At 49.0% G+C, this 20,317-nt stretch overlaps 9 protein-coding genes across 9 annotated transcripts; 5 read left to right on the plus strand and 4 right to left on the minus strand.

Moving 5' to 3' along the window:
* The first annotated feature begins 489 nt into the window (after positions 1-489).
* Positions 490-1,499, plus strand: F5J12DRAFT_851196 (uncharacterized protein). Its single transcript, XM_051746538.1, is given in 6 exon segments — positions 490-578; positions 653-736; positions 796-834; positions 904-1,100; positions 1,120-1,162; positions 1,225-1,499. 6 exon segments carry the CDS (start codon positions 549-551, stop codon positions 1,288-1,290), a joined length of 459 nt encoding a protein of 152 aa, XP_051597040.1. The 5' UTR covers positions 490-548; the 3' UTR covers positions 1,291-1,499.
* An 81-nt stretch (positions 1,500-1,580) lies between these two features.
* Positions 1,581-2,059, minus strand: F5J12DRAFT_851199 (uncharacterized protein; the record flags this gene model as incomplete). Its single annotated transcript, XM_051746539.1, has 2 exons — positions 1,581-1,700; positions 1,770-2,059. Coding segments are annotated over 2 exons (357 nt in total), but the record flags the coding sequence as incomplete, so codon positions are not given.
* Positions 2,060-2,130: 71 nt separating this feature from the next.
* F5J12DRAFT_956718 (CoaE-domain-containing protein) lies at positions 2,131-3,463 on the minus strand (the record flags this gene model as incomplete). The annotated part of the gene is made up of 4 exons (XM_051749876.1): positions 2,131-2,750; positions 2,809-2,900; positions 2,940-3,224; positions 3,419-3,463. The coding sequence occupies 4 exons, from the start codon at positions 3,461-3,463 to the stop codon at positions 2,429-2,431; spliced, it is 744 nt and encodes a 247-aa protein (XP_051597042.1). The 3' UTR covers positions 2,131-2,428.
* A 612-nt stretch (positions 3,464-4,075) lies between these two features.
* F5J12DRAFT_334948 (MFS general substrate transporter) lies at positions 4,076-6,649 on the plus strand. The gene is made up of 14 exons (XM_051738950.1): positions 4,076-4,494; positions 4,550-4,573; positions 4,637-4,664; positions 4,719-4,774; positions 4,832-4,853; positions 4,926-5,093; positions 5,153-5,307; positions 5,363-5,426; positions 5,485-5,611; positions 5,695-5,826; positions 5,876-5,984; positions 6,043-6,230; positions 6,347-6,469; positions 6,524-6,649. Exons 1-13 carry the CDS (start codon positions 4,310-4,312, stop codon positions 6,424-6,426), a joined length of 1,338 nt encoding a protein of 445 aa, XP_051597043.1. The 5' UTR covers positions 4,076-4,309; the 3' UTR covers positions 6,427-6,469; positions 6,524-6,649.
* A 794-nt stretch (positions 6,650-7,443) lies between these two features.
* On the plus strand, positions 7,444-7,878 carry F5J12DRAFT_725158 (uncharacterized protein; the record flags this gene model as incomplete). The annotated part of the gene is made up of 1 exon (XM_051741603.1): positions 7,444-7,878. The coding sequence occupies one exon, from the start codon at positions 7,444-7,446 to the stop codon at positions 7,876-7,878; it is 435 nt and encodes a 144-aa protein (XP_051597044.1).
* Positions 7,879-8,685: 807 nt separating this feature from the next.
* Positions 8,686-10,459, plus strand: F5J12DRAFT_746021 (membrane bound O-acyl transferase family-domain-containing protein). The gene is made up of 3 exons (XM_051742077.1): positions 8,686-8,998; positions 9,081-10,334; positions 10,407-10,459. Exons 1-2 carry the CDS (start codon positions 8,723-8,725, stop codon positions 10,038-10,040), a joined length of 1,236 nt encoding a protein of 411 aa, XP_051597045.1. The 5' UTR covers positions 8,686-8,722; the 3' UTR covers positions 10,041-10,334; positions 10,407-10,459.
* A 742-nt stretch (positions 10,460-11,201) lies between these two features.
* F5J12DRAFT_334826 (MFS general substrate transporter) lies at positions 11,202-13,939 on the minus strand. Its single transcript, XM_051738949.1, has 13 exons — positions 13,699-13,939; positions 13,299-13,639; positions 13,223-13,246; positions 13,136-13,160; positions 13,026-13,081; positions 12,712-12,970; positions 12,496-12,650; positions 12,377-12,440; positions 12,192-12,318; positions 11,982-12,113; positions 11,824-11,932; positions 11,585-11,772; positions 11,202-11,456 (listed from the first exon to the last, which is right to left on the minus strand). Exons 2-13 carry the CDS (start codon positions 13,481-13,483, stop codon positions 11,377-11,379), a joined length of 1,404 nt encoding a protein of 467 aa, XP_051597046.1. The 5' UTR covers positions 13,484-13,639; positions 13,699-13,939; the 3' UTR covers positions 11,202-11,376.
* Positions 13,940-14,423: 484 nt separating this feature from the next.
* Positions 14,424-17,297, minus strand: F5J12DRAFT_906957 (kinase-like domain-containing protein; the record flags this gene model as incomplete). Its single annotated transcript, XM_051748849.1, has 12 exons — positions 14,424-14,487; positions 14,513-14,700; positions 14,722-14,778; positions 14,800-15,359; positions 15,408-15,904; positions 15,966-16,048; positions 16,100-16,178; positions 16,241-16,395; positions 16,448-16,539; positions 16,594-16,880; positions 16,965-17,035; positions 17,202-17,297. The coding sequence occupies 12 exons, from the start codon at positions 17,295-17,297 to the stop codon at positions 14,424-14,426; spliced, it is 2,229 nt and encodes a 742-aa protein (XP_051597047.1).
* Positions 17,298-18,812: 1,515 nt separating this feature from the next.
* On the plus strand, positions 18,813-19,672 carry F5J12DRAFT_851303 (uncharacterized protein). The gene is made up of 5 exons (XM_051746540.1): positions 18,813-18,961; positions 19,017-19,094; positions 19,160-19,405; positions 19,459-19,560; positions 19,632-19,672. Exons 3-4 carry the CDS (start codon positions 19,272-19,274, stop codon positions 19,544-19,546), a joined length of 222 nt encoding a protein of 73 aa, XP_051597048.1. The 5' UTR covers positions 18,813-18,961; positions 19,017-19,094; positions 19,160-19,271; the 3' UTR covers positions 19,547-19,560; positions 19,632-19,672.
* Positions 19,673-20,317: the final 645 nt, after the last annotated feature.

A 20,317-nucleotide genomic window follows, 5' to 3' on the forward strand; every position in this document is an offset into this window, starting at 1 on the left:
GTGACACGGTGATTAGTCTCAATATTAGTGTTTGCATGCCAGCTTGGTACATTTCCTTATTGGGCAGAGCTCACCACGCGCTCACAAATATTTTGCTACTGACATTATTTTCGCAAACCGCTGTAAACGAAGTCGCTTTCGTCACACAAGTCCTTGCCATCTAGATTTTCCAGGCAAGTCATGTTCGTCGTTACCGCTGCTGACAATTATCAAACCTAACTAGGGGTGCCTAAGTAGCTCGAAAGCTATCTGGTTTAATTTTTAATAGCTTTAGTAGATCTTCTGGCACGTGTCAGACCAGGATCAAGTGAGTAATTTCATTCAATCAGCCATAGACCTTGCTCTCTGTTGTTGCTGATACAATTTCGCTTCCTCGAAGATGCGTGGGCGTATGGGACACCGTTGATGCTGTCTATAAATTTCCCCTTACTCCCATCAGAGATACCCTCGGCATAACAGATCCCAGTCTTCCGGCCAGCATCGATATTACACTGCATGCGCTGTCTCTGCAGGAAAATCGAGACTGTTTCTCGCCCACCCTTTGGGAGATGCCGAAGGGCGGCTGGCGCGACAACCAAGTCATCAAGCAGGGACGTCAGCCTTTGTCAACGTTCCTTCTTTTCGAATATCTGACATACGGGGGGTCCTGCAGGTGTGGTTTCCCGGTTCCCATTGTGATGTTGGTGGAGGTTACGAGAAGCACGACCTCTCTGACTTTGCATTGTTCTGGATGGTAGTGCGTATGATTCTCAAGGATTTTGTGGAGTCACCTGACGTAGGACGGCTTGTGATTAGGGAGAAATCAAGTCCTTCATCAACATCGATACCTCATTTGTTTAGAAGATCGTGCGGCCTCAGCCTGATCCATGGGGAGCGGCCTAACCTGGCAATGGATATGTGGAGTTGGTTGGCGACTTGAAGCGATTCATTCAACCTCAGACACGCTTGCAAGGTGGTGCGATCAAGCCAGGCATGGTGTTCCACGAGAGCATCCTTTATGCCCCCACAACGCTTACGAGGCCGCAATACATGCTCACCCTCGATACGCTCAAGCAAGCATTTGGAACTTCTTGGAAGCCGACCATTGCACCCCTCAACGAGTTTAAACAATACTGTAAGGATAAGTGGGGGAAACAGTCCCAACGCAAGGACTAACCGCAATGTGCGTATCACTGTCCTCTTTCGTGCGCTGTTTACGGAATGTTTTGATTTTTGTGCTTATAGCACGGTATTTTCGAAAAGGTTCCCGAGAGTGTCACCTTCGAGAGTGTATCAGATCTATTTCCTTAGATACCAGGGGCAGGAGCAGGATACGGGTTGTACAGTTCCTTTCATGGTAGTCGTGTCCTAGGTAGGGGGTGCCCAAGTGCTCAAATTTTGTCATAGTTGTCGTGCATGAACCACCTACTCCCTGTACAAGTGGCCCCTCTGAAACAATTACAATTCCGTGTATTGTGCCTTACACGATCTTCGAGCATAAAATGAACCAAACAAATAGCATTTCGATTTTGTCATACAGTCCGTACTTGCGCGCATGGTTAGGGAATACCTACCACTGGAATGAGGCTCTCACAGATGACCCGTAATCACCTCGTTTATCATTCAAATCTATTATATGACATGCACTGAAGTCCTACACTTGTAGTTCGAAAACCTTCTGTATCATGGGTGCGAAGTCCAGTCGTGCAGCTGTGGGGTCCCTGTCACCGACAACAAGTTTAGAACCCTCCCCGCCACCGTTATACGGTCGAAATGGTTGAAGTGCATACAGTCTCTCCAGCCGAAGCCCCTCCCGCACCGATGCCAACTTCAGTGCCGTTTCAATACCCAAACGCCTACCTTCCTCTACACTAATCGGATTGTGTCTTTGAGCCAGTGCGAGAAGAGAAGGAAGTAGCCAGCCCTTGATGTCATATTGCATGGCGAGCGCAACCTTCTCAACATCGCCAAGAGTCGCACTGCTACCATCCAACCAAGATATGGCTGCTGCACGGAGGCTTGTACATTCCCACATCGTGGATAACTTGAGGACAGATATCCATTGGCTGGTAAAGTGAAGATTGTTGGATAGATATCTGGTAACAGTATTTAGACAGATCTTCGTGCATGTGAGGGCGGACAGGTACATGCCTTTACTTCCGACTTCACACAACAGTCGTGGGATCAAATGCGACCACTCAGCACTGGCATTGCTGCCTACACTCTGGGAAGGTACCCAAGAGTGGGTTGTTCGGAAACCAGGACGGGGAGGTCTAAATTGCGGCACGAAAACTTTTCAAGTCTCTGACACGCCAACAACCGCAGGTCTTACCCTTCATTATCGGTACACGAGGGGAAAATCCGGAACCGCCTTCCAGGAAGCTGATGTTGACAAACACTAGGCTCGTTGTTGGTAAGTAGCATAAAGCCACGACAGTCCACTTCTCATCTACCGTTCCTCGGCCCCTATCTCGCCCGTCTGCTTAGTGTGCAACACTATACGTACCAGGAGTGTCCAGGCAACAGACAACAGCCCAAAAGGAGGGAAGAGCCGACTAACAACCCACGTTCGACCAACCATGCGCTCCAACCAGTTCAAGCATAGTCGAACCTGGTCCTCCAGCCCGGAATACGATCCAGAATTATCAATGACGATGTCTGCATAGGCGATTTTGGACGTTATCGGTAGTTGAGAACCGAGTCGGGCTTCGGATTCGGCACGAGTGCATTTCTCGCGGTCGGTGAGACGATGGATCTGAATCTCTGCGAAGCTGGATACAGCGTGCACTATGTGTGAAGAGGCATAAGGAAAATGTATGAGGTACCCACCAATACACCGCGACCATACAGCCCATCCATCTCCAGAGACCGCCCTCAATGAGAAGCGGAACGTCGACGACCCACATACGTTCTCCTCGCATCTAGTACCCAAGTATATCCCACAGGATCGCGCGCGTTACAGCATGGTGCACGACGGAGTTCAACTGTTTCCGTTTAGCCTCATTGTTGAAGACAATGGAATCGAGCTTCTTGCGGTGGAGCAAACCGTCAGGAAGGATGACATCAGGTCCGAAATACGCTACTATCTTGGAGAGTGCACGGGTGCCAGGAGCAACGACCTTACGAGCGAGGACGTCGGCATCAATAATAGGGATACCTGAAGCACTTGGGAGAGCAGAGATTGTCGATTTTCCAGTAGGTAAGAATGGCGAATCAGCAATGTTGAGAATGAATACCAAGCATCGCTGTGCAACGACTACTGTGGTGCGCGTGGGATACTCTTACGCTGCAACCTTGTGCTATGTATGCACATACACCCGCCCTCCGGGCACTCCAGGATGCGCTGATGATATCTCTCGCGCTTTTCAAGGATTACAATAATACGACCTCAAACTTGGACGTTGATGCTCCCACTCAAATATTCAGCCTTTTCATTCACCCTCAAAAGTATTGCTGTTATCGCCGTACTTCGACGACCAGACATGGTGCAAACACGCTGTGGGCAGCTGCAGCATACCAGCTCAAATCCACTTCAGACATACGAATCCACGATGCCATTCCGAAGCCGATGAGACCAGCCGACTCGATGCGACATGAGAAGAGAAGTTTTTGGAGCATAAGGGCCGGAGTGGAGTGCGGTTTCACCCCCAATTCGGGAAAGTTTCGGTGAACGTTTGGTGGTCGATCCTCAGGCTAGTATGATCGAATGCTTCCACGAATGAAATACAGTAAGTACATCCATGTTATCATTTTCCGGCATGCTGCAGGTGGCGGGGGGATATTGCGGCAGGAAGTCCAAAGTGGTACTTGTCATAATCACAGCGCCGAGCTCAATATCTCTACACTGCACCAAGCTAAGCATTCCATCCAAACTACCATCAAAAGGTAAAACTTATTGTTTAATATACTACCCAAACAAAGAGTAAGAAGGACTGACAGTCATTGGGGTTCGGTCGCAGTAGAGTTCACAAAACGATCGACCAATTGGGTTGCATCGAGATGCCCGTTTCGAAGTGCTTCCATCAGATATCCCAAGGTAAGGGAAGAAACGTTATTTCATGACGTGACCTCGTATATACTGTGGGCAGGTTCATCCTTCTGCCAGGTGTGGTGGCTCCCTATACATAGCTAAAAGGTAACCTCCGAGGAGCCGGACGACCATGACCGTGAGCATCACGGCACATGCATTCAAGAATCAGCACTGCTGGGAAATGTGTCGCTCCTATAAATTCGCCTGGCGAAGATATGGTAGTGTCCATTCTAGCAGCTACCCTCCGTTGCTTTCCTCTCTCGACACGCCGTTGGTGGATATAGTTGAGCAGACGAAATAATGTTACATGAGAAGACCACCAGTTCTCCGGACGTTCAGCCTGGTTTGTCCCCTCCAAGGTCCGATACTATTACGGGAGATCAGGAGCTGCATGTGAGATCATCTCAAGGCATTACTGACAAGTATGCCAAATATGTTGGTGGGACCCCTGATGGAGGGCTCAAGGCCTGGTCGGTTATTGTGGCGTAGGTATTTGTAGTGCTCCATCGTGTTTTTGCCTTGATGCGTATATGAATATAGGTCGATGCTGACGACGTTTTGCAGGTAAGTGTACTCCAAATGATTATCGTCAGCTTCCGTCTCATACGGTGCTTGATCCACATTCAGTTTGGGGTATGTCAATAGTACGTGGGGTGTGAGTATGACAACCTGTTGGTCATCTACTCCCTTATTGCTTATCGGCTTGCAGATCTTTCAAGATTATTATGAGCATGTTCTTCTACCCGACGAAAGTCCATCTACTATGTGAGGACGCCTTTTTTTCACCAGTATTTTCATCATGCCAACTAAGTTTGCGCCCAGAGCATGGATAGGATCAGTACAGGCAGGTCCCATTTCGTTTCAAGGCTCAATGTCATCACCGCTCATGTTTTTGGTTCCATCGTGGTAACCCCAGATCGCATTCATCTTTCTTCCTGGGCTCATAACAGGACGATTGTTCGACTTGGGTCATTTTAAGATTCCATATTTCGCCGCTAGTTGTGGGCTTATAGTGTGCACGTTCCTCACAGCAGAATGCAAGCATTATTGGCAATTTTTCCTCGTACAGGGCTTCTTCACGGGCGTGAGTGCTTCATGTTCTACAAGGTCATTGATGATGTGCTTCATAAACCCTGTTGACAGTTGTTCAGTGGGATTATCTACGCGCCAGCCGTTAGCGTCGTATCTCATTGGTTTTCCAAGAAAAAAGGGATGGCCCTTGGCATTGTGTCCATCGGCTCTTCGCTCGGGGGAATATTGTTCCCCATCACAGGCCAAAACCTTCTACCCCTTGTAGGGTGTGTTTTCATTTTGTCTCATCGCGTGATACGTTAGGTTAATAGCAATTCTCAGGTTCAAGTGGACCGTTCGCACATTCGGACTTATGATGCTCGTCGCCCTCGGGATTGCCAATCTTGTGAGTAAGATGCACTTCTTAAGTTGCTCCTTCTGCCTCACTGACACGAGACGCCTAGACTATAGATAGACGACTGCCCCCTGCAAACGTCCAGGATGGACTCCTCAACTTGACCGCATTTCGAAACCCAGCATATACCATCTACTGTATTTCTGGGATGGCTTGTTTCCTCGGACTATATACCGGTGAGTCAAGCCTTTTCACGCATTCTCCTGGGGGTGCAAGGATGCAACGTGATCGGATCGTGACCAACTAACTTTATTTACAGCATTGACTTATTTATCCCTCAGTGCTGCGGCGGTGGGCGTATCGACCAACTTTTCATTCTACCTGGTGGCAATTGCGAATGCAGCATCTGGATTTGGGCGATTATCGGCCGGCCTTCTTGCTGATCAGATCGGTAAGTAATGCATACTTCTTGCAATCTAAATCTGATTTTCAGAACGCAGGTCCTCTCAATGCCATGATACCATTTACAAGTCTTGCCGGTATTCTCACATTCTCTTGGCCATATGCTTCGAGCCAAAGGGAGCTGATTGCAATATCGCTGATATACGGGTACGGCGTGCTCCTGCTGGATCACATCACATCATGTTTCATGCACATGTCCTCTCAGGTTCGCTTCTGGAACATATGTCTCCCTCTTCGTCGCTCCCCCTATGGCAATGGGCGATGTGGGCGACGTGGGACGACGGATGGGGATGTTTATGACTATTGCAGCACTCGGTATGTTGGCAGGGCCGCCGATTTCGGGCGCGATCATTGCTCGGACCGGGGGGTTCAAAGATCCAGGGTTCTACGCAGGTGGGTCCCTTTCGTGTTGTTTTCTCGTTACCATCGCATTCGCGCTCTGCTCGTCGTTCCTGTTTATTTCCGGAGGCACATCAATGCCCAGTGTGACATTTTGTTGACTGTTGCAGGCGGCATTGTCATGTTTTCAGTTCTGTTGCTCTTCGTGGTGCGATATCTCCACCTTGGACAGTTGTGCGGGAAGTGTTAGTGTCCTATGAGCGTCGCAACTTGCAGCGCTCGACGAATGTACAGTGAGTTGGAGTATATTATGGCTCCCGTATCCTTTGTCTTCATCCAGCGAGTAGCGAAGCAAGGCCTCCAGGCCGATTTGTTGCAAAGATTAACTGACTGCGTCTAACAATACTTAATCTTATGGCTCGAGTGCCATCGTGCTTGAATCTGAGCGCTTGAGCTCCCATAGCTAATGCATGGTGTCAACTGATTAAGGACACTCTGTACCTATAAAGTCCGCATTTCTAGTTCAAATTCGATTTCTTTACCGCACTTCTGGAGGACATCGGTCCCAAGTTGACGCTCGATATCACGTTTGTCTGTCAAATGCTGCCGCGCCCGAGTTATTCGACTGTAACAAAATGAGTCGACAAAGATTCTTTATAACACACCCAGGTGTCATCCAGCTTGTGCCGTGCATATAGCAGTATTTCTAATACTCTGTCCACCGATCAACACAGTGGAGGCTTGTACAATAATGTTCCTGGGAAACCCGCGCGCGCGAAGCGTATGGGTACTGCGTTTTGAGGAATGAGACACGAGATTCTCTGTGAACATTTCCAGGTAGAAGAGTCTGATCATCCAACGATCGTGATTGATAAACTCCCTCACAGACTTGAAAGCATGCTTCGGAGCAACTTGGGAGGGGGAAAAGCGGTTGGAATCAGGACCGTGCGATAGGAAGGATTCAGTCTAGGTCGGACTCCGGTAGCCAAAGGCATCCACAGGCTTTCGTTGAGTAGCATGTGGTGAAACTAGCGCGACGGACGGGAAACGTCAATTTAAGTATTGCATATTGTTCTTCCCTTTGTTCTTCTGCATATCCGACGGTATAAAGACCCAATCACATCTGGAAGGTGGAGTCTTCAAGTTTAGTACATTTCTTCTCCAAACCTTCAAGTTCCAAAATCCGCTGTGGTGAGCCTTCCTTCATAAACTACAATATATTTCTGACTCTGTTTCCTCGGTAGCGATGGCTGCACCTCCATGTCAAATGCAAAGCGTATATGACAGCTTCCCAGACGATGATAGCACTAAAGATGTCTATTTTCAAGCCGCTGGTCTCACGTATTCGGAGATTAGAGACCGCCACGTCCTCCTTTGGTGGTTGAATGATGAACTGACAGAAGATGTACCAATCACGCAGGTTGTCCAGCTGACCGGTCAGCCGGGGAATTATAATTACTATGCACCAGTCGTCGTGCGGTCTCGGGAACCCCGCACTGCGAACCTCCAAATTACACTTGGCAGGTTCTCGCGCGCACAACGGGACCAAATCCTCCAGCTTGCGATGGACGTGAAGTTCGAGAAAAAATTTACCGTGAATAGTTGCAGGATTTGGACGAGGGATCTTCTGGAAGCGATGGTCGGGAGAGGATTGATCTCCGGGGACCTGTTTACGGATATTGACGGCGAGGTCCCACTTTGAAGCGTAAACCAGAAGCTTCAAGTTAACCAGCCTCAGTAAGCTGTGCCGATTCCATGAGAGTGTTGTTCTCTAATACTTAGACCGCAGGCAAGCTGCAGATTTCTTATGGATGTCAGCCATAATTCCTTTGCTGCTTTGTATATTATCGACAAGGCAAGGCGGCCAACACCAAGGAGCTCCATCACAATATTGCAGCTACGTCGTTACATCGCATCTAGCCATTTTTAACTGTGCGTTCTCGTACCCGCAGAATAACAACTGTTTGTAATCCTGTCATTGAGACTATGCCGTATCGAATTCCAGTTGACGCCGGGGTTGACATGTTGACACTCGATCACCTACTTGGCACCCTTTTGGAGGAATACCTTTGACTTCCTCTGTGCGTCGTTATTGGGACAGCTGTTCGTTTGCAATTAGTACTTTGAGGCGATCTCCGACTTGCATACGAAGGAATTTCTAACGGTTTATTCTATCGTAGTGTCATGGCTATGTTTTGAACAGTTTATCTGTGCCTGTGATTCCGAGAAAAACGAGCAGGTGGCTAGGTATCATTAATCGTGTACTGCACCCAGTTACACGTGCATGTCGCTGCAGTGTGCAACCAACCAATCTAAAGGCCCAATGCTTCTTGTCCACATCATCAGTGTAGACTCAACCAAGGCTTCCGCAGTGATTCTTTATACTGGAAAGTCATTCCGGACAATTACTAAAAGCCCGTGCAGAAGTTTCAGTTGAGCGCTTGCGGATGAGTTTGAAGAGTCTGCTACTTATATAAACTACGACGACGAGCCACCCGAACAGCGCCCCTCCATCGTCCATCGACGACACCAGTTAAACGATACCGATGTCCTGGACGTCTCTCCTGACTTTACCCACCGACATCTTCCGCGTCCCACCCGTGTCAGAGAGACTTCCATTCGATGGGTACACACTTCTCGCGTACACATTACCTCCATGTCTTGCTTACCTTGTCGTCGCACTCTTGGTCATTCTCCCCGGAACCCGTATGCTACGTATAGCACTGTGGCCACTCATCGCTCTCCTGGCTTTTCGTGCTGCCGTTTACGTAGATTTTACAGGTGGGAATCCTCAGCGGACGGTTTTGAATCTTGACTTTGCGGTATGATACATCTTCCCCCTTCACGTCGTGTTTAGTCTGATGGACGTCGTCTTTGGATCCAATTTCGGATCTGTTGATATAGCTCCTCATGTTCAGCTTCGTCATCCGCATGCTCGAATGGACACTCCAAAAGGACCCGCTCAAACGGCACCTCCGACCTTCTGGTTCCTCCCCATCAATTTTCATGGATGCACTTGACCTCTCCACCAACTTGCGTGGCGTCGGTTGGAATTGGTCCAAAAGCCTACGTTTCCCTCCTGACAAACGTCCCACTTCACGCCTATGGTTCATAATATACATCCTTCTCTCCGCTTGGTTTCACCGTTTCGTTTGTGGCGTAATTCACCTTGCTGTACAAGCGTTCTCGCCCGAGACTTTCACTGTTCTAAGCGGAGGCACCATCTTTGACGCCACACTTCCCCTTCTGATCCGATACATCCGATCCAGTATCCTTTCCGTCCTCGTTGCATTTGCTATCTACGCAGTCATGCAAATGAACTATGACATTGGTACATTCTTCGGCGTCACTGTGTTGCAACAAGACCCTGCGCAGTGGCCTCCTGTATTCGACAAACCTTGGAAAGCAGACTCGTTGCGCGATTTTTGGGGCTATAGGTGGCATCAATTGTTCAGGCGGACATTTATCGTAGTTGGTGGGTGGCCTTTGGGGTCTCTATTCGGACATATGGGATATGTGGTTGGAACCTTCCTTGGATCGGGGATTTATCACAACATCGTGGTAGTCATGATCAATCAGAACGTCGAATGGTGGTGCATGATCCTCTCGTTCGGAATGATGGGTGTCGGCATCATCTTCGAGCATGTGTTCACACGGATGACGGGACGGCAAGTGGGTGGGTTGATGGGGAGAGTGTGGACGATGGCTTGGTTGTTGGTGTGGGGGAGCGTCATGGTGGATGGGTTTGCGCGAGCAGGGATGTTTGCATCGGCGAGCGTGTTTGAAACTGCAGTTCCTGCAAAGGGCATCGTAGATTACTATGTGACGGGGTTCGATGGCTGGTTGAAAGCGTGCGCCTCGTAGTGACGATATTTGCTGGTATACCTTCTTTATTTGGAAACTTTAGATATTCCAGCATATTTTGGCTCACCGAAAGGCATTCAATGTAGATCATTTCCCCGGAGTTGCAAAAACCAGCTTTGCACGCCGGTGGGAACTTTTGCAACTCTGTCCCATTTTTAATTCTTTGCACCGGCATGGCTCTGGCACTTTTTTTACTTTTATGTATGAGCTATTGTCGAAGCATTTCTAGATTTTGCAACTCGGGCGGACAATAGCATTGATCTGGATATGAAGACTTACGAGCACCAGCGTCAAGTGAGGAGTGCAAGTGTCGTAACTTGTGTCAGAGATTGGTTGAACGTATCCTTTGGCATCCCGCTTCCCCAGATCACAGGCACGAATCCCACGATCGGTGCCTGGGTCAGTGCTAATCAACTTCCCCGCGAACGATGAGTAAACTAAACATCCACATCGTCATTTTCTGATATGCGGCAAATGGTGCGCGGAGATTGTGTCTTAGGATACCTAATAATTAGGTATCTTCAAGAACACCGAGCTCGCCAATGTCCACCAGTAGGTTGAAGTTAAAAGTCGAAGTGTCGCTTCTGGCGACGAGTGTGTATGTCGGTGGCATGTGGAGGTCATCACTGTCATCCCTTAGTACCGATGCCTGTTCCTCACGACTCATCGGTGGTAGGTGCAGTTTGTGCACTGTTTCACAACCTATACACCGCACCGGGCCGCTCCCACGGGTGAGTGTAGCATTTTGCATACACCCAAGGGAATGGCCTTGTCTGTTTCTGTCTCTTAATCATCCAATGGCTGAAACATTCACAGAACCTGTCACTCAGTATTCCTTGGAAAGGAGACTAATGGAGAAGACGTCGAGAGTCACTGCAGGAAATCGCCGAGCGCTTGGCTTTTCTGCTCTTTCCATGCCAGGGACATCGTGGTTCACGTTGATGGAGATGGAATATAACAGCTTACGGTTGCGATCTCCGATTTGATCTGAGGATTGTCTCTGCGAACCCGCTCCAAGTTGCTTACTGATCACCGACTCAGAGGACCCGACCGTTCACAATCCGATAATGGGGATAGGTATCATTGACGTCTGGTTACATTTTTGTACACAACTGACTTGTATATTCCTATTGTTACGCACCCATCAAATGATGGGATCCTGTTCCCTTATGTGACATTACGTTATGTCAGGCCACACCGACATAAAGGTATTCATTCTTCCTCCACCCCAAGAAATCTGCGTCCGCACGACGAAGCATGCTGAGCGCCGGCCATGCGTACCATCGTATCCAGTCATCCACAGCACGACGTGGGTGCTTGCGGTACCCGTAAGACACTAACACTTCCCGTATAGCCGTCCGAGTTGAAGATATCGTACTACAAGGAGCAGCAAGACTGAACACATGACAGCACCACCTGCGACAGTTAATGGATCATCACTGAAGCATCGATATGCCCCAAAAATAAACAGGAAGGAGTAGATCACGAATGTAAAGGAGGAACACAACAGAAAAGGGAGATGTAATGGATAGGCGGAGACTCACCAGCGTAGAACCCTGAATCTTTGAAATCGCCGGTCCGTGCATTGATCGCACCAGATATCGGCGTGCCCACCAACGTACCAAGCGCCGCAATAGTCAAAAACATCCCCACGCGTCGCCCCACGTCACCCACGTCGCCCATCGCCATAGGGGGAGCGAGAAGGAGAGAGACATATGTCCCAGAAGCGAAGCTGCAATAATAATTGTTAAATATGATGTGACATGTTGAGAGGAATACGTACCCATAGATCACCGAAATGGCAATCAGTACCCCTTGGCTCGAAGCGTATGGCCAAGCAAAGGTGAGAATACCGGCCAGGCCTGTAAATGGTATCATGACGTTGAGAGGACCTGTGTTCTATGGTCAGATCTAGATTGCGAAGAAGTGCGTAGTACTTGCCAATGCGATCGGCGAGCCAGCCAGCAGACAAGCGGCCGAACCCGGATGCTGCGTTCGCGATCGCGACCAGGTAGAATGCAAAGTTACTCGACACGCCCGCCGTCGTAGCACTGGCAGGTAAATAAGTCAATGCTGTAGATGAAGTTAGTTAGTCACAATCATATTCCACACTTCCACCCCTGTGAGGGTGTGCAAAAAGGTATAACTCACCAGTGTAGAGTCCGAGGAAACAAAGGATTCCAGAAATGCAATAGATAGTGTATGCTATGTTTCGAAACGCGGACAAGTTGAAGAGTCCACCCTGGACGTTCATAGGGGGCAGTCGTCTATCTATGACCTAGGTTCCTCGCATGAGCAGGATAACAGAAACGACTTCATAAGCGTATCTCATTCACAAAATTGGCGATCCCGAGGGCGACGAGCGTCATAAATCCGAACACACGAACGGTCCACTTGAACCTGACAACTCCTATTAACCAAACATATCCGCCGATGAGACGAAATGAGAACATACCCTACAAGGGGTATAAGGTTTTGGCCTACGATGGGGAATAATGTTCCCCCAAGTGACGAGCCAGTAGCCGTAATGCCAAGGGCCAACCCCTTTTTCTTGGAAAACCAATGAGATACGACGGTAACGGCTGGCGAGAAGGCGATCCCGCTGAATAACTGTGTCGAAAGCGGTTGTGAAACCAGTTACAAATAGTTTTATGGAACATGAAGCGCTCACACCCGTGAAGAGGCCCTGTGCAAGGAAAAATTGCCAGTATTGCTTGCACTCTGCAGTGAGGAACGTGCACACTATAAGCCCGCAACTGGCGATGAAATAAGGAATCTTGAAATGTCCCAAGTCGAACAGTCGCCCCGTCACGAGCCCCGGAAGAAAGATGAGCGTGTACTGCAGTCGCCACAACAATATAAGGGACGTGAGCGTTGACGATATCGAAAGAGCTGAAACGGGACCTGCCTGTACTGATCCTATCCATGCTCTGGGTGCGAATTCGGTTAGCGCGATGAAGACATCAATGAAAAAGATGATTTCACATAGCAGATGGACTTTGGTCGGGTAGAAGAACCCGCTCGTAATAATCTTGAAAGATCTGCGCGCCGATAAAAAATAAGCCAACAGATGGCTGACAGAGTGTAATACTCACGCCCCATGTATTGACATACCCAAAGCTGAATAGATAGTGAGCTCCACATGCGATAATGACCATGATCATGTGGACAAACACACTTACGTGCAAAACGTCGTCAGCACCGCCCTACACATATACTTATCAAGACGAAGAACAAGGAAGAGCACTGAAGACATACGCCACGATAACCGACCAGGCTTTGAGCCCGCCATCAGGGGCCTCGCCGGCATATTTGGCATATTTATCAGGAATGTCCTGAGATATTTTTTCATGCAGAGTCTGATCGTCTCGAATGGTATCAGGGTCTGGTAGAGGCAAGCCAAGTTCGACGTCCTGAGAAACGGAAGCCCCTTTTTCTGACATTTTTTCGTCTCCTCGTCCAGATCCGCTGAGGGAGTGTCCAACAAGAGAGGAAAGGAAAGGAGGCTAAAATGGACACCACCATAACTTTACCAGGTGAATTTATAGGAGCGAGAAAGGTATTCCCATAGCCCGGCAGTGTTCAATCCAGAGCGGGAACTAATTACGGGTGATTGGATAAGTAATGTCACGGTCATTCTGGATCGGCTCGAGGTCACCTGTTGGCCAAAACGTTGCGTGAGTCATCCGCCAACCATATCATTTGTCGGGAGTCCCTAAGTATTCTCCATGGAACTTTTTCCCAGAAAAACCTCTCCGACAAGCTTTGAATAACTGACGTACATCGTATCTTGACAGTTATCATTCTTACCTCACTCGCGGTACCCATTAAATGGACGTAGTGTTTCCTCAGATCAATGACAACATAGGTGCCAAGATAGGTGCCACGAGACCCGGGAGAAAGATGAACCCGCCTTACACAAGCATAGCCTTAGCTTTATCAGCTCATGGAGGGCCGCTGTCAACTGCAAAGAATGGTGTCAACTGTCATCGAACAACGTTTCTTCCCTCACCTTGCGATGTGGAAGCCATGTTCAATACTCCGTTGACTGAACATTTGCCTCGACATTTCAGTGTGGTTGCCCAAAACAGCTGAACAAGCTGATATAAGCAACCCAATGATCAATGCTGCTCCTAAATCTGATTTGAAAGACTCGGACCGTCGTCTTTGACAGGTGGGAACACAATGTACGTGAGTTATATTACAGATTACACATCTTCGGTGCCCCTGCCACACAACATATAGTAGTATAGATGACATATTACAAAGGTGAACTGAATGCCATGCCATAATCTACTGGCGCAACTCTCTGCCAGGGTCCTTATCGAAGGACGAGCCACAAGTCTCACCTGGATCTCTTGCCCCTGACGCACTCAAATGACGTCATGACCGCGAGAGAGCCTTCGCACCTTCCTCTGCAGCCTTCCGAGAGCCCACTGCCGATGTCCTGCCCGACGGCCGACGAGGGATACTTAATCGACCCCTTGCTTGCGCTCCCTGGTCGCGCAGATGCCGCGTTAGCCGCTGCGACGGCCCGCAAGAGATTATTCGTGCTAGGTCGTTTTGGGCGCCCGGTCCCTGCTTTAAACACTCCAACACGCTCCCTCTCGACGCGCTTGAGGAACGGACTGGGCAAATTCTCCTCGTCAGACAAATCATACTCAGCGGCCGGAGATATTACTGTTGGAGCCGGTTTTGATGATGAAACCCCGTGATCTGTTTTGATGCTCGATGTGGACTTGGCGGCCACCACAACAACAGACCCTGCTGACAAGAAATTAACTTCAGTCAGATCAGACGAGGATGTAGATAAGGTGCATGTTTTACGGAGCGGCGGCCTGCACGAGGTCCGGATTGATGGTTTGCGCAAACGCGTGGGAGGGACAATTGTAGACACAGGTGATGGCTCTCTCGTCGTCGAACTTGACGCATGGCTTGACTCGGAGCTATGTCCCTCGCGCTTCGAAGGAGAAGGTGGCAATATTTCCTCCTCTTGCTCGCCATCGTCCTCAGCCTCGGAATCGAAATCGAATATTTTAGCGAAGTCAAGTCCAACTTTGGGCGAATTGACGAAGAGGCTGGCAAGTTCTGTTGGAGTGGGTGTTGCAAGTGGTTGTCCGGTCTGGGTGAGGATGATACCCTTCATCGCTGAGGGCATACATTCTGAAGGCCGAGCGCTGTTACGGCTAATTGGCGTCTCCACGCTTGTCCAATCCCGTGATTGGCGCTTCTCTCGGATCTTGCTATGTTCCTCGGTAATTTGTACCAGAGGAGCAAGCAGATGCTTCATTTCGTCCAAGGGCGTCTTCTCTTTCCGGCCTTGCCAACGATGTAGTCATCCAAAGATAGATGCGTAAAAAGGCGTACCTTGAGCTTCCTGGTTTGACAAGGCAGTTAATTTGGCCTCCAGGTCCTCTTGCACCGCATCCAACCTCGTCTGCTCCGCCTCTAGTTCCGCCTCTCTAGCCGTTATCTGCCTCATCTTCTCTTCAACTGCTGAGTTCGCCTCTGATCTGATCTGCCCTTCTCTGGCACTCCACGCGTCGAATATCTCTCGCTCTCTTTGTCGGACGGCGTTCAGGATTTCCTCCTCTCTCCTCGCCATTGCCGCAGCGACCTCTTGCTCGCGCTTGATCACCGCCAGTCTCAATTCCTCTTCACGCTTCCCTATAGCCTCGCGGATTCGTACGTCAACCTGTGACTCGGCTGTCGAAATCAATCGGTGGAGACGCAAGATCTCAGCATCCTTCTCAGCTATAAGCGTCGTAAGTCTCGCCTCGCGGTCGGCGAGAGCGGCTTCGCGCGCAGATAGATCGCGTTCTTTGGCGACAACGGCGGATTTGTGGGATTTTACCGTCGCGAGCCTGTGGAGGTGAGGTTGGTGTCGTTAGCCTCCCATATCAAGTAAAAGTTAGTATATCTTACATTTTTTCCGCTTCCACAACCTTGGAAATCAGTACCAGTCGTTCGTGCTGGAGCAGCTGCGTCGCCGATGGTCTCATTGCAGGCTATTGAAAACTTGAGCCATCGCCCAGCAGACCATAGTTCGCCATGCTCACGTTCAAGTTTAACATCGCTTTTATTACGCTAGACAGCGCCTGGCTGTATCCTCTAGGTAATGGGGGTATGCGTCCGTTCCTATCAAGGTCCGATCATTTTCCAGTGTTGCTGTGCACTGTGAGTTGAACAGCGAAACGTACCTGATAAATATGCTGAGTTCAGCATGGGTCTTCGCTTCGTGAAAGGGGGGTTTGAGCGCGCAAAGTTCGTAAATGAGGCACCCGAGAGACCAGATATCCGATTTGGAGTCGTAAGCTTTCTCCTGCATTAACTCAGGTGACATGTAATAGGGTGTCTGAAGGAACGCATCAGAAGGAGTCATGCAGCATTTGGTTGAACTAGCCCACCCCGACGTAGGTATTTGCAAAGCTTGCCTGCGCGAGCGCCTTGGATAACCCAAAGTCACCTAGTTTAACATTATTGGAGTCATCCAGGAAGACTGTCGTTGTCATTATCAGTTGTGATAGGAGTGAATGCAAGGAAGAAAGTATACCGTTATCCGGCTTTAAATCCCGGTGTAATATCTGTGGGCGCCGATCATCGCTGCCTTGGTTTGGTGGATGATGACAATGTTGAAGTGCAAGTAAAATCTGCATGAAATAGTGCCAAATAGTGTCCTCCGGAACAAGCCTATTATGCTTCTGCGCTTGTTTAATGATGGAGGAGAGATCACCACCTCCGCAGTACTCCATGAGGATATATAGGATGCCAGCTTCTCTGTCGACGTGTCGGTCATGATAGCGTACAATATGTTCGTGATCAAGGTCTTTTAGGATGTTTCTGTTTTATCCCGGCAGTTAGGGACAGATATGTTGAGGTAAAGGTTAGCGGCATTGAACGGGGTGAGCTAGGCAACAGACGGACACTTCTGCTACAATCTGCTTCCTATCCCGTTCGGACATCCGTTCAAAATTGAGCTCCTTGCGAGCGAATATCTGCAAAGTTCAGAGAGGGATTCATCAGTTCCCGCTCAAGTTCCCATGGCATCTATTCATAAGTTGTGAATGGATACGGTTTTCCGGATAAGGTACGGATGATTATAGGTAGTTGTATTGGGTGTTGTCCTTCGTGCACATTGAAGATTTTGGTGTCGAAACTCACCGTCCCGTCTGTTTTCCGCCTGACTTTACGAATAATTCCAAATGAGCCATTGCCAATGATGTCGAGCGGCTCATATAGTTCCAGAAAGTTGCTCATGGTGGAGGTTGGGGGTTCGTCACCTGGACCACGTGGATATGAGTGTGCGTGGTATGGGAGGGGTCGCGTGGGCGGTATTCGTTGTAGGTGGAGGCCTGCTCGTCGAAGGTGCAAATTTGCAGTCTGGACACGAACGATGGTCGACGAACTCGCGCGTATTCTTGAGCGGTCACGTGATCGTGACTTTACTATACCGTAGTACTGTCACTTCACCACGGCGAGCACACCTTGAGTTCTTCCGATGATGGACAGCCTGTTGCGTTTCGAAGTTTGTGAACGTCTTACCGCCACTTGCATACTCCCGCTCAGAACCATACATGTTCCGATTAACCACGGAAAATGTTTTCCGCCATCATTCCAACATTTCTCTTTGGACCCGTTTGCCTGTACTCTGGCGCATCTCGAAGTTACCGTTCTTTTATGTTCATAGCTATCAGCGCTTCGTTTATTTGTTCTTCTAATGTTCTCAGGCTATTTCTACTAAGTAACTGTGATTCTGCTCACATGAATCATTGACGACGACCTCAGACAAATGGAAAATGTGTTCTGGTGGACCCCACATCGAAACCTCCCTCTAACTTCTTTGCTCTGCTGACGCCCGGGTGCAGCAGCCATACTCCGTGTATTCATATGACGCTAGTCCCTTTAGGTTGAGAATGTGAATATCGTTCTGCGATGTTTGCCAACGCGAAACTCATTTGTTTCTCACTGGCTTAATACTGAAGTGTCCTTCACAGGATGCCGGCGAGAGGAGGTCGTTGCCTTTAACCTACCCACCACTGGTGCCAAACTTGGCTTGTATCGCTTGCACAGATATCTCGCTGATGGGTTTGAACCCGAATGGCCATGCGCGTGTTGTTAACAACAGAGTTCAAATTTTCTGTTTTTCAAGGGTCCCCTAGGCACAGACAACATCCATGGCTCCCAAGATCTCCGTCCTCGAATGCCACTTGATGTAAGTATACAGTGACCTACCGGTCTGTCTCTGGGGTATTATCTAACATGTAAGGGTCTGGGGTCCATGGGGGTTTATTTAGCGGGTGTTCAAACTGAGTGGGGGGGTATGGGATGCAGTCAGGTCAGCATGATTTCTCCATCACTATCTTAGATGACGAGGCTAATGCGACGCTTTTACGTGATCACGAAACGTCTCGGGGACTTCGAACACAACTTCAGTCAGCCAATGAAATTCCGACAATCAAACAGACGCCGCGCGCTGGCCCTTATATGTCCGTACCGGCATTTGCAAATTGCCGGGCTTCCATCATATCATACTCCAGGTATGTGGTGGAAGTCAGCATCACCCTTTCTCCGCCACCAGCGCTGGATGAGTGAGGACATAGGTTCGTTACTCCCTACAGAGGTAGAAGTCGAAACAGAATGATTCAAAGTTATGAAGACCGCATTCATCTGATCGCAATTGTGTCGGCGCAAAAGGGCGTCGTTGGGTATCCCCCCGAATGGATATACTGTCACACCGGGCACCAACCTCACAGTTCAAGCTTAACGCCCTGTAAGTTACCACATCTACAACATAGACTAGGTGTTCTGAGGCCGCATTCAGAACGCCTTACAGGTTCAGAGGAGGTAGCAGTGGTGATCGGTTTCCAGTAGTGCGGGGCGAACAGATGTATATCCTCAAAGGACGACTTGGGTCAGGTTCTGTACAACGGTTCGTTTAGTCCCGAGTACTACGAACTGACATCCCCACCTTACAAGAACTTTACTGTCGAGGTCCCCAATACAGCCCCAGATAGGACCGCCCTAATTAGGGTTGTCCGCGTCACCCTTATTGGGGTGAGTTGTTCGCTGCATTGATCCCTGCAGGTGAACGGGGACGTGTTTATACATTTCTTTCGTAGGCCGGCTATTACCCCTACGTGGAGGCCTTGAATACAACGAGGAATATTGCATGACGAGCAGTGAGATTGCAAATTATGACTACTGGCTTCGCGTGGCACACACTAACATTCCATGGACATCTGGACATTACTGATACTCTTTCTTCTATGTGCTCTGTACAGTTACCGTCATTCGTTCCCTAATGGGCTTTTGGATACTTTCGTCAAGCATTACAGAGGTAGTGAGCTGGCCATGTCCTCTCGGAGGTCGATTAAATAGCCTCATCAGATGCGCTTGATCACTGAATCGGCTTCCGTAGCTGTTTTGCTTGTAAATATAAGCGGTTCAGACGAAAGCATTCACCAGCACCCTGCCGGACATCAAGTGGCCAAAGGGTTTGCAACTGATGTCACATCGCCCAGTACGGTCCCACCCAGGCAGAAACTTCTGACTGATTGCGATGTATGTTAACATGAAAGATTTCATTGACAGACACCCGAATGGACTATGATAGGAACAATTATACATGCCCTTGTGAAGAGTATGTTGATTATGGGGCACGACACTGCAGCGACGCTAAATCTTCTAGTGGAGAATAACGTTCACGTTGCAACGGGTGTCGACATACCTATTACCATTTTCACGGCATTTCGAATGTGTGGATACTAGTGATTGTACAGATTCAGTTGACGACGGCACCCACACAAGGGGGGGGGAAAGCCAAGGGTAAGACAGTGTGGAGGGGGCTGTTGCAAGCGAGGTGGAGAAGTTGGCATGGACTGTCTCCCGAACGAAGGTGACATATGTCTTGTCTCTACAACCGCCATTCTTACCTATCCACTTACCTGAAGTGTGATCGACGGGCACCACAGAGAAATGAGACACTCACGTATCAACCCCTAGTGGTTCACAGTTATTATTCCGCATCTCTCCTGCAGGCAAAATGCCGACATCAGTAAACAAATTCATGATTAAATCCGTCAGGAGTTGGAGATTTCAGAAAATGTGGGGAGAGTTAACGGACTGCCTTATCCGCAATGTGCACGATCCCTGGCCAGCGTTGGGACACGAAACATGAATAGAATCGAATCACGCAACGATCAACTTCAACCATACATTTATTCTCTTCCAGGACGAACCTCACACCCATAAATAGGCCACCGTGAAGCTCATTCTCT

This window comes from Pisolithus orientalis, assembly GCF_024613125.1.
Source record: "Pisolithus orientalis strain OTSU chromosome Unknown F5J12scaffold_33, whole genome shotgun sequence".
NCBI lineage: Eukaryota > Fungi > Basidiomycota > Agaricomycetes > Boletales > Pisolithaceae > Pisolithus > Pisolithus orientalis.